Source organism: Acartia tonsa, chromosome 2 (assembly GCF_053477335.1).
Source record: "Acartia tonsa isolate MP-2025a chromosome 2, ASM5347733v1, whole genome shotgun sequence".
Lineage (NCBI taxonomy): Eukaryota > Metazoa > Arthropoda > Copepoda > Calanoida > Acartiidae > Acartia > Acartia tonsa.
Genome location: NC_137261.1, coordinates 3,425,438 through 3,440,316, shown reverse-complemented (window position 1 = coordinate 3,440,316; position 14,879 = coordinate 3,425,438). Strand labels below are relative to the sequence as shown.

Genomic DNA, 14,879 nt, shown 5'->3' with positions numbered 1-14,879 from the left:
GTTTTATCCAAGTATCCCTTGTGATTCTTGAGTATTGCAAACTCTGTGGCAATTGAGAAATGAAATAAACATTATTAGCTATGATCCTAGAAACCTCCAGAATACTTGAAAGAAGGGAGGGGGTAGACTTTTTCATTACAACTCGTCCTGTTCCTTCAATTTAAGGATTGTACTCTGGTTGATACAACGTCATATTACAACAACCGAAAAACAAGACATACTTAATACCTACTTATAGAACAGATTCCCTAAAAATAAAAAAAATATTAACCTTGTCAGAGGCACCATCAAGTAGTTTGTGATCATCACCAGCAGCTGGCTAAATATTAATAATATCTTACAACTAATCTAACAAAGTATATTTTAAAAATGTTCACCTCAGTTTTCAAAGCTTAAGGATCATATTTAATTTACACAAGTAAGACAAGATAATTGAAGATTGAAATTAAGGTATTTCTTAAAATTCAATTAGGTAATATCAATCTATTTCTTTTGTTCCTAAAACTTAACAAATATTGTTTAAAAAGAAAGAAGACATGTTATCAAGGTTAAAAATGGAGTATATAACACTCCAGGTTTATAATTAGACTAAAAACAAATATTGATTTAATCCATCCTCAATGAAAACTAAATTGAAGATTTACCCAATATTTGCTGTATTCATTAACAAGGATAAGTTATTTTGATGAAGCGAACAAGTTTTAAATGATAAAGCCTTACCGATCAGACTTCTATACTTTTATATCACTTTAATGTTAAAGAAATATTTTTTATTGCTTCCCTTCTTAAAGAATTTGAAGAAGTTGATTATTAAAGTCCAATTTCACTACTTTAACCTAAGACATAGAATTGTAAGTTATTAATTCCTGAACATTTTCTCCCAGGTAGAACTTGTAGAATTCAGATCTTGTGGCAACCAGGTAGGCAACCATGGCTGTAGCCAGGAAAACAACTGAAAAATATTATTTTTATCAATGGTTTTGAATAAAGTTTCCAAAATAGATACATAGAATAATGTGGATATATTGACAGGGGAAAATTTAGGTTGCTAATATGGACCTCATTTATTGGCCACTTTGTTAATCCAGCAGGATGGGAAGAGATTAAGTAAAAGGGGGTGATTGGGGTATCGTTATTTAGTCAGTTGCAGGTATTACTTTATCAGAGTATATCAAGCAATGCAATGCACAGCTGCATCTTAGCCGCCATATAAGAGGCAAAATGCGACTGCCGAGCCCTTTAATAAATTGTAATTAAAGGTGTAGTTTCACGATATGCATTTGAACTTAATTTAGTGAACCGCATATTTTATCCTGGTTAAATGGTTAGACTATATTTATATTTGAAAGAATTTCAATTTTCTACCACATAGTTTTTAAAATATCAAGACTTTAAAATCGTCTTTTTAAATTGCATATATCACAAAAAGACAATTTTCAAGTCTTGATATTTTAAGAACTACGTGATAGAAAATTGAATTTATTTCAAATATATACTATATAATATAAATGTAGTTTAATCCATTAACTAGGAAAAATATGCGGTTCACTAAATTAAGTTCAAATGCATTTCGTGAAACTACCCCTTTGGTTTTATTTAAACTACTGTATAACATTTTCTCGTATTTATTCGAATCCGGTGGATAGGAACCGGTTCTTATCCATACGAAAAAACTATGTCTAGCATCGTATTATATACAGTTTTCTACGAATATAGAAATGTACAATCATAAGATTAAAACTAGTTTTTTAGCCGGTGCCTTCGGCACCACTGGGCTAAAAAAATAGTTTTAATCTTATAATTGTACATTCTATATCCGCAGAAAGCCGTTTATAATACGATACGAGAAATAACTATTAATATATTATTTAATGGTCCTAGTTTAACATACTTACGTCTTTAAAAACTGCATTTAACATGTAATTGCTACATTTATATTTAAAAAAAAAACTTACACTAAAACTTAAATTTATGAGAGTTCAAAGTTGTTTTTTTTATCAAAAAGTGCAACTCAGCTAGTATGGGTTGCTAATTAAAGCATAAAGTAAACATTCTTTAATACAATAATCCAGAGGCGTGCCCAAGGGGGGCGAAGGTAAAGAACAAGGGGGTGGTGTAGGTAGTGTACAAGGGGTGAAGGTGGTGTCCTCTCCCTCATTCACTAAATGCATTAAATAAGTGTTCATAAAAACTAAATGGCGAATTATGATCTTACTGCACTAAATGTAAAAAATCATTCTGATAAGTCGCTAAATGTGAAGACTTACTGGCCCTAAGTACCCCCCCCCCCCCTCCCTCCTTAATGTTTTTGCACGCCCTTGCAATAATCTATTTAGTGTAAATATATATTTGTTTACTCAGAATACTAGATGATAATAAATGTTTATTTAGCGTTTTATTTACTCTAGACTACCTTAATTAATAAATCAAAAGCCTATTTTTACAAAATAATCGTTTTAGAATCGCTTTTTCTTAATATTTTGGTATTAAACAAATAAGGATTTAGTTTTTTTCTTATAGATAATTCTTTATAACATAGTACATTTATAAAAGTAAATATGATAATATTTAATAACATAGAAATAATTGTTCTCTTGGGGAAAGTTCATGTTTTGGTATTTGTGTATTTAAGCTAGATTTTTCATCCTCCGTTTTCTGGTATTAAGCAGAATAGAAAACTTTAAGTGTTGGATTTAATTGCTGTTGAAAGGTTTTCGATAATTGTAATGTTACTTTTTTTAATCCAAGGATCTTTTATATTACTCTTACATTAGACAAACATCCACTAGTAGCGAAGCACAAAAAAATCATGGATGGACAAACATAAAATTGAGCTATAGAGCAGATGTTTAGTTGTCATTAAGAAGAAACAGAAAGAGAATATGTATAATATGTTTTCTCGTATTCATTCGCATCCGGTGGATAGGAACCGGTTCTCATCCATACGAAAAAACTATGTCTAGCATCGTATTATATCCAGCTTTCTACGAATATAAAAATGTACAATCATAAGATTAAAACCAGTTTTTTTAGTCGGTGCCTTCGGCACCCCGGGGCTAAAAAAACTAGTTTTAATCTCATAATTCTATATCCGCGGAAAGCCGTTTATAATACGATGCGAGAAATAACTATTAGAACATGACAAACAGACCGACGGACCATGTAAATTAAATTTTTTACTGGATGGTCATTGGTACAGGGAATCTTTACAAAAATTCTTAGCTGTCTATCTTAAATAGTAGCCGAGAAATTTACATTTCTCCATTAGTAGAACAAATCAATGGCGGAACCAATGAATTGTAAAGTAACTCAGTCACCAAAAATGATAAACTAGTTTGGTTTTGTCCGAAGTATGATGTATTCAGGGTTTCGGATCCGGATCCTTGGACTTAAAAAAATGCGGAAAAAATGGAAAAATCTACCTAAATTTATATAAAATCTCAGACATTCTCTTGATGAGAGCCAATCTTTAAGGTTTAGGTTCAGACTTGAAAATTAAAATTATTTTTGACTTTGAATTAAAGAATAAAATTTTTTTTTGAAAAATTTGGTGATTTTATTTTTATTGTCAAGGATCCGGAACCGGATCCGGTAGGATCCGGATCCGCATACAATCAATGCGGATCCGAAACCCTATGTATAATACTCCAGAAAAAGTCTTAAAACTGCAATCAAAGTGTTGGTTGTCGGACGGGTATAGTGGATGTTTCAACAAAAAAGAAAATACTGATCCCCTTTAGATACATCTTGCCATTAAACAACATCCTAACGTATAAAAGCTTGGGTCATGTAAAGAAAATAAAGTTGCGGGTTTCGTCGTATTTTTACAGTAGCTTTTGAAAGATTATTTTAGGTTAGGTTAGGTGATTGCCCCGCAGGGTTAGGCAATTGGCCTCGCAGGGTTAGAGCCTCCTGCAGGGGCTAAAAATAGGAAAAAAGCTACTGCGAAAATACGACGAAACCCGCAACTTCGTTTCCTTCACATGACCCAAAAGCTCCAATAAGACTATACCTGAGAGAATGAAGCAGAAGAAAGCAGCCTGTGTGGGTGTGGCTCCAATAAGACTATACCTGAGAGAATGAAGCAGAAGAAAGCAGCCTGTGTGGGTGTGGCTCCAATAAGACTATACCTGAGAGAATGAAGCAGAAGAAAGCAGCCTGTGTGGGTGTGGCTCCAATAAGACTATACCTGAGAGAATGAAGCAGAAGAAAGCAGCCTGTGTGGGTGTGGCTCCAACAAGACTATACCTGAGAGAATGAAGCAGAAGAAAGCAGCCTGTGTGGGTGTGGCTCCAATAAGACTATACCTGAGAGAATGAAGCAGAAGAAAGCAGCCTGTGTGGGTGTGGCTCCAATAAGACTATACCTGAGAGAATGAAGCAGAAGAAAGCAGCCTGGGTGGGTGTGGCTCCAATAAGACTATACCTGAGAGAATGAAGCAGAAGAAAGCAGCCTGGGTGGGTGTGGCTCCAATAAGACTATACCTGAGAGAATGAAGCAGAAGAAAGCAGCCTGAGTGGGTGTGGCTCCAATAGCCAGGAAGATTACGTTGGACACGGAGGCAAAGATGCCACCGACAGCCTGCCCAGAGAAGACAGCGCCCATGTAGGCAGGTGGGAATCTGCCGGCCACACCAAGGATACCACCCTAAAATTCAAATATTTATTTAAATTAAAAAAAAAAGCTAATCGAACAATCCGTATATTATAATTCACGCCAGAGGACTTTACAACACCTTATTTTGAAATATTTTGAATTGAAAATAGGAGTATTTTTTTCACTTTAGGAAAGGTTAAATTATTTTTTTGGATAAAGGATAGCCGCGCAGGATTAGGGCAACAAAGGGTTATGACCAGCCGCAGGGCTTCGACATTAATAAAAACATACGTTTTTGTATTATTGAAAAACTTGCAGATTTCAGGAAAACGTGTTATAAACATAAATGTTATGATTTGGGCTTTACTTAGGAAAATAAACAAGAGATAAAGATGTATTTTTTATAAATAAAATTCATTAACTTTAATTTATTGCAAATAAACTGTATAAAAGTGACATAAAAGGGGGAGGTAGCTATATCAGCTTTAAAGGTGTGAGTTTTAAGACTTTAAAATAGGAGAAGAGGCACGGCAGTTGTCGCATTTTCTTCACAATTTATATTGTACCATATAAGAGCAAATGCCAAACAAAATTTTAGAGTTCTGCTTCTATTTTAAAGTCTTAAAACTCACACCTTTACGGAATTCTGCAAAAGCTACCTCCCCCTTTTTTGTTGGGGTTATTTTTTGATAGAGGTGATTCTCTTAGATTGGCAAGAGTTCCCTCTTCAAAATTTACCACAAACCCTTTCAGGGACCTACAAAAGGCTTCACTGTTCAGAGCCATATTGGTCCAGCGGTTAGCATGATCTCTCGGTACAAAAACACAGACAGACATTCTGCATCTTTTAGATGATTAATAAGTGTGACTAAAAATGTGTTTCGACAACAAAAATGTATCCAGTATAAGACTAATATAAACAAAATTCATAAAAAAATAAAAGTTTGAATTATTGCATTTACCACATGTGTAAGGAGATAACATGTTAAGGATTAATTTTATTATGATTAAATATCAAAATATGATAAATAAATTTAGAGACTAACAAAATAGTTTAAATAAAAATATTAAAGCGCCATTTCACTTATTTTCAACCATAAACTATATTATACAAAATCATATACAAAGCCTGGAACGGAGTGGGGTGAAAAAATGTCAATAAGGAAACTTTTATAATGTAAGTCCAAATGGTTTTGAAGGGTATATTAGATTGTATCCAGCTTATACCAATAACGGAATTAATTTGGGAAAAAAACACGAAACCTATCCTTGTTTTTCAGCTGTCGTTGGGGGGCAACATATCGTAAAATTGACGACCTCTCCATTTGCCCCCCAAATATTTTTATCAGATCGTTGAGTTCACTCACAGTGCTAGTTGAACACTAATAACTCCCCCCCCCCCTCCCAGGCTCCCATATCCATTGAAAATTTCCAAAATCAGGGCCTAAACCGGCTATGCCCTAACCCTGCGGCGATGCTACCTATTACCCATATAACCTATCTCAACCTGTCCTAAATTAAGAACCAAACACACGACCCCCTCCCCCCTCATTTTCAATACCTGGAAAATGGCCGCGTTGATGTTGATAAATACAACAGAAGCCAAGGTCACATACATAAAGGTACTCTGCCACAAATCTGTATCAATCTAAAAAATAAGTAATTTAGTTTAAAGTGAGAGATTTTTATCAAAAATCAAACCATGGTTATTACTCCCCCCACTAGCTACTCAAAATAAAGTTTACATTTCCCTTTCTTCCAAGATTGTTTAGATAAGCATATGATATGATTATTGATATATAAAGGATTTTAGATTAAAATTCTTTAACTTCATTGATGAATCAGCTTATTAGTAATGAGAATTGACGTATCATACAAGTTTTAAACTAAAATTATGACTTCTTGCATTTTTTATTTTATTATTAAAAGATTTTTCTTTATATGAACTAAGGAATGTTATAGAGACTTTAAAAATAATAGTTTTAGAGTTTAATTTTTCAGGTCTTTGTTGCTACTACGTGGATAATGATGGCGATACAAAATATTCTTTTCCTCAAAGTGCCCAGCCAGGACAGAAACATCAACTTTTATTTTAGAATTAACTTTAAAATAAGGGAATGGTATTTTTTCCTTCATGCATAATCCCTGCGGGGCTACTCTGTGCCGAATATATCAAACTTTAGCTAGTCTGCGGAAACAATGAAACACAAAAAAACTACCTGAACTACCTACTTATTATTATCAATTTATCTCTAAAAGGGGAGGGGTTTGTGCCCGACTAGGCACTTGGAAGGAAACCGCCATATGTCTTCATTAGTGTGCTATGTAACCTCTTGGGAAATCAAGTTTATCCTTATTTATTATTTTACAATGTAAAGATAATCAGACAAGGATTTAGTAAACATTATTTACAACTATTAATTAGAATAATAAATTGGTTTTCTTTTCTTTTAGCTTAAGTAAAAGTAATAAGTCTTCTTTTTAAAATAATAAATGACTCATTGGATATTTTACTATTTTTGAGTAGACTATTATTGTAACCGATTCTATTGCCTTAACCATAAAACTTGAGAAAATAAATAGAATAGCAACAAAATTTTAGTTATAAAAAAGGACCAATGATTAGAACATTGGATAGTTATCTATTTTCAAGGAAACTAATACTCTCTATAGTAACCAACTCTATGCAAGAATATTCGAGTAAAATACTAGAGGGGGAAGGGGTATATCCCCATCCTAAGGACCTTGTGCCGACTCTCAATTGGGTTTTTGAAAATTAACTAATAGTATAGTGTCAGAAATATTAATACAGCCAACTAGTAGAAAATAATTTGCTGGCAGACAAAAAAGATCCTTGGAAAAGGGAGGCAGGTAGTTATTTGTATATACAACTTTAGAGTAAAACACTAGAGGGCAACAGGGTTAAATTACTGTATTTCCCTATCGCAATGACCTTGAACCGACTCTCAATTGAGTCCTTGTAATCAACCAATTAACGGGAATATTAACACAGCTAAGTGGCAGAAATCAATTTGCTAGCAGACGAAAAAGGTCATTGAAAATGGGGGGGGGGGGGTAATTATCTATTTATACATCTATATTAAAGATCTATTACCTGAACCATGACACTGGTGAAAATAAATAGAAGAATGACAAAGGTTAAACTGATCAACAATCTTGGCTGGGTCTTCAATCTAATAAATAAAATATAAAATTAGGAGTTTATTCTAAAAATTGGTAATTCCATAAAGGGTATTTAACGGGTTCAGCTACTTAGAATACTAGATAATCCATATGCGTTTTTTAGTTTAACTTGAGATATATTTTTTTATATGTTTTGCTTTATGCAGGTAATCAAATAAAAAATAAGCGAATCAACCAAAACATTTTCGAATTTCTAATCCTTGATAATGCATTTTCAAAATTGACACATAAATTTAATTCATTTTAGTTATCCTTAAATTTGGAAGTACATATAAGCTCTCAAATAATATAATTTTTAACTGGGTTGGGTATATTACCTATCCCTTTAAGTAAACGATTTTCAATAAGCTGTTCAAGTATATACTATCAAGAAATAATAAATGACTATGTCAATAAAATTACTTAAACTTGTTTAAACTCTACTCATTACGACAAATGTCAAAAACAAACAAAAATATATATAAAATTAAATTTCAATAGAATTTCGATTTTTTTTTTAAATTGAATTTTGTCATTTGATATGAAAGTAATCTTATATCAGTTAAAAATTGATGCATTAAAATATTAAGGTATTAAATATCTGGAGTATATAGGTACAATATAGATAGATATATTTCTTATCTGTCAATGTACTTTGAATTTAAGACATTAATATGTAGACAAATTTTGCTTTATAATCAATAAATTAAGATGAATTGAATTCAGTTTATGGGCAATTTCATAAATTCAATAAGGGGGGGGAAGTTTCGGTAAGGGGCTATTCTCGGTAATTTCGACCTACCTTCATTAAATGACCTTTTTCTCCATGTTCCTTTCAAATGACAGAAAAAAACATAAAAGCAAATTTGTTCCTTATTAAATTGCCTACAAAAAAGTATAAAATGAATTTTTTGTGAGATGAATATTAAGGGTACTTATTGGGTCTCAAAGTCGGACGAAAATTTTTTTTTTTCCAAAAATTTTTTAGTAGGTGTGTAAAGATCGACCTACACAAAAATTGGTAAGACCTAGAGCTGATCTGAAAAACTTTTTGAACTAGAAATTGCCCGCTTTTTCCAAATCCGTTGAGAGCTTTAAAATCGGGTTAATATTTTTTTCAAAACTGACCAAAGTTGGCGCCGGGGGAAAAATCGGTAATTTTAAAAGAAATTAAAATTCAACTTTTAAGGTCATGTTTTCATGTTTTCTTTTGTCAAATCTATTATTCCATATGGACTTTTTAAGAATTAGGCCTAAAAATGAATAGCACAGATAAAAAACAAAAAAAAAATTAATTTTATTTTTTGAATCAAAATTTTGCGAGGAAAAAATCAAAATTTCTGGTCCTTTGAAAAAAAAATATTTTTGACATAGGAGGAATAGTCTGATCTTTATGAATTTTTTTTGTGGTTAATCCCAATCACCTATACTAATTATGATTTATTACGCTTGTTTGGTCGTTTGGCCTTTTTTCATCGATTTTTTTAAGGTTAAAATGTAGTCAAGATTTTTTGCAAAGATGACACTTTTGCTTCAAATTCAATTTTTGAGGTCAATTTTTAATCAATTTTCATGTTTTTTGGGCTAAATCTATAGTTCAATGTGAGCTTTTTTAGGATCAGGCCTAAAAAGTAATAAAATACGTTTTTTTCTTATATTAATTTTAAGTTTAAAAAAAAAAAATTTTCGAAAAAAAAAATCGAAAATTCGCGTCTTTCAAAAAAATTCATTTTTAACATAGAAGAAATAGTCCGATCATTATGAAACTTTTTGTGGATAATCCCTATAACCTATACTAATTATGATTATTTATGTTCGACTGGCCGTTTGGCCGTTTTTCATCGATTTTTTTAGGTAGAAAAAAATTACCGATATTTCCCCCGGTGGTGGGGAAATATCGGTAACTTTTTTGTGGTCAATTTCGGCCAACTTCTAAAAGTCCTAGGATAATGTCCTTTTAGGACCTGATAGTCCTTTCCGTAAGCTTTCTACTGGTCTTGGTTTCATTTGAAAATATTAATATTTACCCCATTTTTTTTCAAAAAAACCGAAAAAAAACCGAAATTTCCCCCCCCATACCCTATTGATCATTAAAATCTTCCTCAATTGGTATTGAAATATATCCAGTCCAGCCCCTGAGTGGGTGCAGTGGGAGGGGGAAATATTAACACTCACTTGCAATAAACTGGATTCTACTTTTCTAGCTATTCTAGGTATAACTGAAGGGTTATTTGATTTATTCGGCTTCTCATATGAAGTAGACATTTTAACTTCCTTGAATATATTTCCCTCTATTGATTTATGTGAATTACTCTGAAAGGCTCCTAATATTTCACGTGAAGATTCCCTTCACCAATAACTAGCTACATATTAAATCTCTCTATCCGTCCACTTTTCTTAATCTTGTTCTAAACTTCGCTGTCATAAAGTTTAATGTTAAATTGTTTCTCTGTTTCAGTATACTTTTTTTGACAAAAATCAATCATAACATGTTCTTTTACTTAATTCTAACTTTAATCTATATCCGTACTGTTCAACATACTATTTTCTTTAGAAAACTTGTTCCTATCCTATTACATACACACTTAAGAAACATCTGTTGCATATAAGTGTTCAAAGACAACTTCAAGAAAACAAAAATTATCATTTTAAGTTTTTATCAATCCAAAAAAGATATTTAACTTTAAAATTAAAAGAAAAGATTTATACCTACAAGGTAATTAACTAGAAACTATAAAACAATAATCATGTTAAAATATACAAATAAATTATATTTTTATAGTTGTTTCAGAAAATTAAAATCCTCTTTATATTTTATAATTTTTGCCTTGATTGTAAAAACAATGATATAGATTTAGAAACTAAGAACAGGAACTTCAAGTCAAATAAGATGCAAATTAGGTGTTACTTAAATCCAGCAAATTGGTTAAAAGTAAATTTTCACTGTCTGGGTTACCTAATGGATGTAGAATATACGTGGATATTATGACAGGATTGTCGTAAATTTAGCTTGCTAACATGGAACTTGCTTATTGGTCAGTTTATTCATCCAGTATAGTGGATAGGTTAAGAGTTATTTTAGCCCACTACAAGTAATAGTATATTCATCTGTGGGTTCGATATAGTACGAATTCAGTAGTCTTAGTGAAATTTTTTTTCAATTAGAGTAGAAAAATGGGAGAAGCATAAGGAAAGTAGAAAAGTAAAGGAAACAAAAGGAAAAGACAAGCTCACAAGCAGGTAATTGGGGGGATACTTTTAATAACAGGAATTATTAGGGTTATAAATAGCAGCTCATAGTTTACATACAGATCAATACTGGTTTGTACAGTATATTCTCTATTGCATTTTTGGTTGTTTTGTTGTAACAATCAGAAGCAAGATTTGATTCATTCTTTGGCAGACATTGTTATTAAGCTCTAAATTATAAATAATATGCTAATAAGGCTAGTGTAGATTAATTTATGTACATATAATTTAATCTTATTCGCTAATATTAAATATAAATATGGTAAGTTTCCTAAGCCCCCTTATTCTTATTGCTGCAATGTTTATAGACATGTTTGTGCTTGTATAAAAAATCAAATGCAAAAAATGTCTGAATGACTTAATTTGAAGATTTTAAATGAATAAGAACTTTAAAACATTTGTAAACAAGTAGTAGATACAGAGACAAGTATATTGAAAACAGAAAAAAAAATATTTAAATGAATAAAATACCAAATAATATATGCACTTTCATGTTAACAGCGTACTCTGAAGCCCTTATTCTATACTAGTCAGAGCTAGGCATTAAAGGGGTAGTTGCACGAAATGCATTTAAACTTGAATTTAGTGAACTATATATTTTTTCCTGTTCACTGGTTTAACTTGAAACTATATCAATAGGGCATATATTTGAAAGTTTTCTACCATGTAGTTTTAGAAATATCAAGACTTGAAAATCATATTCTTATGATATATGCACCTTATATGGCTGTCTTATTTTCAAAAAAAAAAACAGCATGCCGGTTATTTTAGTGGTGCCTAACAGTTTATTTTTTATTGAAACACAAAATTACATATGTTAGACGGTATTCTCATAACTTAAGCTTGCAATTAATTTCCTGAAATGCACTTCATGCAATTTTCCGTTTGGCATTTTTGTCTTGGCTTGGCATATATTGAAAGGGTAGTTTATCTGCTATATTCACGAAATTTTAGTAAATTGTGTTTTTTTGGAGATGAATTTAATTTTGAGAAAATATTTCTAATTTATTTAAATGTTTATATTTTTGTTTTATTGAATATTTGTCCTTTACACAAAAAGATAAAAAATGTGAAACAAAATGCATATAAGAAAATCAAGTTTGATAGAATTAGGTGAAAGGTCATCAATTATAATTAAAATATAAATCTAAAAATTATTTTAGACAGTGATAATAATATTCATAGAATTTCTTATCATTATTAAAAGAACCCACAAGATCAAATGGAAATGATACTTTGATTTGAAATAATGAGTAAAGTTCTTTTGTAGGCATGTGATGCATTTCAGTCTTTAAAAAAAAAGGGATCTTAAGGAACAAGTCAATGAACGATAAATTGATGAACATCACCGATTTATTACGTTAAACAAAATTACATCTTAGGCCAATAAAAATTAGTGATGGAAAAGTTTGGACGCTGAAAGCTTTAAAAAAAAAAAAAATTAATAATAGTCTCCAAAGTTTTGATTCCAACAAATAAGGTTGAGCTTATAAATAAATCTTTGTTGAAAGAAATTGCAATATTTAGTAGGAATTGGCGTAACGTTATAAATATTGGTATTCCAGCTTTCCGCGGATGAAAAATGAAAAACTCTTAGATTAGAGGCTAAAAATATTGGTATAAATATTATGTTTTTTTTATTTTATTATTCATAGATTATTGTCTGTAATGCTATAAGATACTTATTTCAGTATAGCTCAGAACCGGTTATAATCAATAATGAGTTTCGAAGCCATACAGAAAAAAAACTTTACCTGTGTCCAAAAACACCATTGAGAATGAGAAACAGGACGTTTGGAACCATAGAGGCTACAGAGAGATATCCGGGCCACAGTTTTGTTAAATCCTAAATAAAATAATAATCAAATATTTGGTACTTGTACAAATTCATTCTAAGAAAAACCAATGTAATCTATCTTAAATAAATTCAAAATCCTTAAAATAAAGTAAAATGATCTCTGTGTCTGTGTGTACTAAAGGATCTCGTGACTTGATATGGTTCTCCTTTACAATGTAGCTTCTCCTGGGAAGGTTTAAAACTATTTTTGGGAAGAGTACCAACATCCTCCCAAGAGAAATCGCACCTAGAAAAAATTCCCACCCACAACAAAAATTACTTTTTCTTTCTAAATCTGAAATAAAAAATTGGGGTTTAGAATTCACCCCCCCCCCCCCCCCCCACCCTCAAGTGCCCTCAGAGGTCTCTAGGTGCGAAGCCGCTAGTTACATAAATAGTGACATGACAAGTAAATTATAAACTGGATATTCATTAGTATAGGGAATCTTCACAACATAAGGGGGGGGTTTTTAATGCAACCATCTCGTAATCAGTGAGCAAATGGCACTTAGAATTCGAATTTTGATCTGAAATTTTGCATGAGTAATCCTTGATAGGTCTATTTTCCCTAAATCGAACAAAAAGTTGGAAAAGTAACGGCTGGCGGCTGGCAGCTCAGCCGTTTAGCCGTTTTTTTGCTATTTTTAGGGCAAATTCATCATCAATTACGTAGGAATCAACTTTTTAAAACATATTTCTGGTTTAATTCATGTTAAATGATAACAATAACCATTTTTAAATATTTTTAGTACCAGCTGCTAAACGGCTAGAACCGGCTGAAAGCTGAAAACGGCTGGGAGCCGCCAAGAGTATAAAGGGTAGATAGGGCTTGTGACATGTCTAGGGGTAGGTTTCTATGGGTGCTGAGCTCAAAAATGCTACTGAAAATAGTGACGGCCAATCCATATGACAGCTGGGTAACAGCTGCAGCTCAGCTGCGAGTGGCCAAGAGTAGAATGAGTAGATAGGGCTTGTGACGTGTCTAGGGGTAGGTTTTCATAGGTGCTGAGCTCAAAAATGCTAACAAAAATAGTGGAGGCCCATCCACATGGCAGCTGGTTAATGGACGCAGCTCAGCTGGGTAACGGCCGCAGCTCAGACGAGATAGGCCAAGAGTAGAATGAGTACATGAGGGATGTGACGTGTCCAGGATTAGGTTTTTATGGGTGCTAAACTCAAAAATGCTTCTAAAAATAGTTTCGGCCAATCCCTATGGCAGTTAAGTAATAGCTGCTGCTCAGCTGCGCGCGGCTAAGAGTAGAATGATTAGATAGGGCTTGAGACGTGTCTAGAGGTAGGTTTTTATGGGTGCTGAGCTCAAAAATGGTACCAAAAACAGTGGTGACCCATCCAGATTGCAGCTGGGTAACATCTGCAGCTCTGCTGCGCGCCACCAAGAGTATAATGAGTAGATAGAGCTTGTGACGTGTCTCGGGGTAGGTTTTTATGGGTGTTTAGCTACAATATGCTACTAGAAATAGTGGCGACCAATCCATATATGGCAGCTGAGTAACAGCTACAGCTTAGCTAGGAGCGGCCAAGAGTAGAATGAGTAGATAGGGCTTGTGATGTGTCTTAGGGTAGGTTTTTATGAGTGCTGAGCTCAAAATGCTACCAAAAATAGTGGTGACCCATTTATGTGGCAGCTGGGTAACAGCAGCAGCTCAGCTGGGAGTGGCCGAAAGTAGAACGAGTACATAGGGCTTGTGACGTGTCCAGGGGTAGGTATTTATGAGTGCTGAGCTCAAAAATACTACCAATAATAGTGGCAGCTCATCCATATGGCAGCTGGGTAACAGCTACAGCCCACAAGCCCTATCTACTCATTCTACTCTTAGCCTCCCCCAGCTGAGCTGCAGCCAGCTGCCATATGGATGGGTCGCCACTATTTTTGGGAGCATTTTTGAGCCCAGTACCCATAAAAACTTACCCCAAGACACGTCACAAGCCCTATGTACTCATTTTACTCTTGGCCGCTCCCATCTGAGCTGCTGGCCGCCACTATTTTTGGTAC

General features: G+C 32.9%; 1 protein-coding gene across 4 annotated transcripts in view; it reads right to left on the bottom strand.

Moving 5' to 3' along the window:
• The window catches only part of LOC145334156 (equilibrative nucleoside transporter 1-like), a 30,275-nt gene that overhangs the window by 9,602 nt on the left and 5,794 nt on the right, over positions 1 to 14,879 (bottom strand). For all 4 annotated transcript variants that reach the window (XM_080179523.1, XM_080179506.1, XM_080179495.1 and 1 more), the window contains exons 4-9: positions 12,783 to 12,874; positions 7,712 to 7,790; positions 6,158 to 6,244; positions 4,485 to 4,647; positions 869 to 952; positions 272 to 321 (exon numbers count right to left, since the gene is read on the bottom strand). In XM_080179523.1, the coding sequence (XP_080035649.1) occupies positions 272 to 321; positions 869 to 952; positions 4,485 to 4,647; positions 6,158 to 6,244; positions 7,712 to 7,790; positions 12,783 to 12,874 (555 nt within the window). The remainder of the gene's footprint in view (positions 1 to 271; positions 322 to 868; positions 953 to 4,484; positions 4,648 to 6,157; positions 6,245 to 7,711; positions 7,791 to 12,782; positions 12,875 to 14,879) is intronic.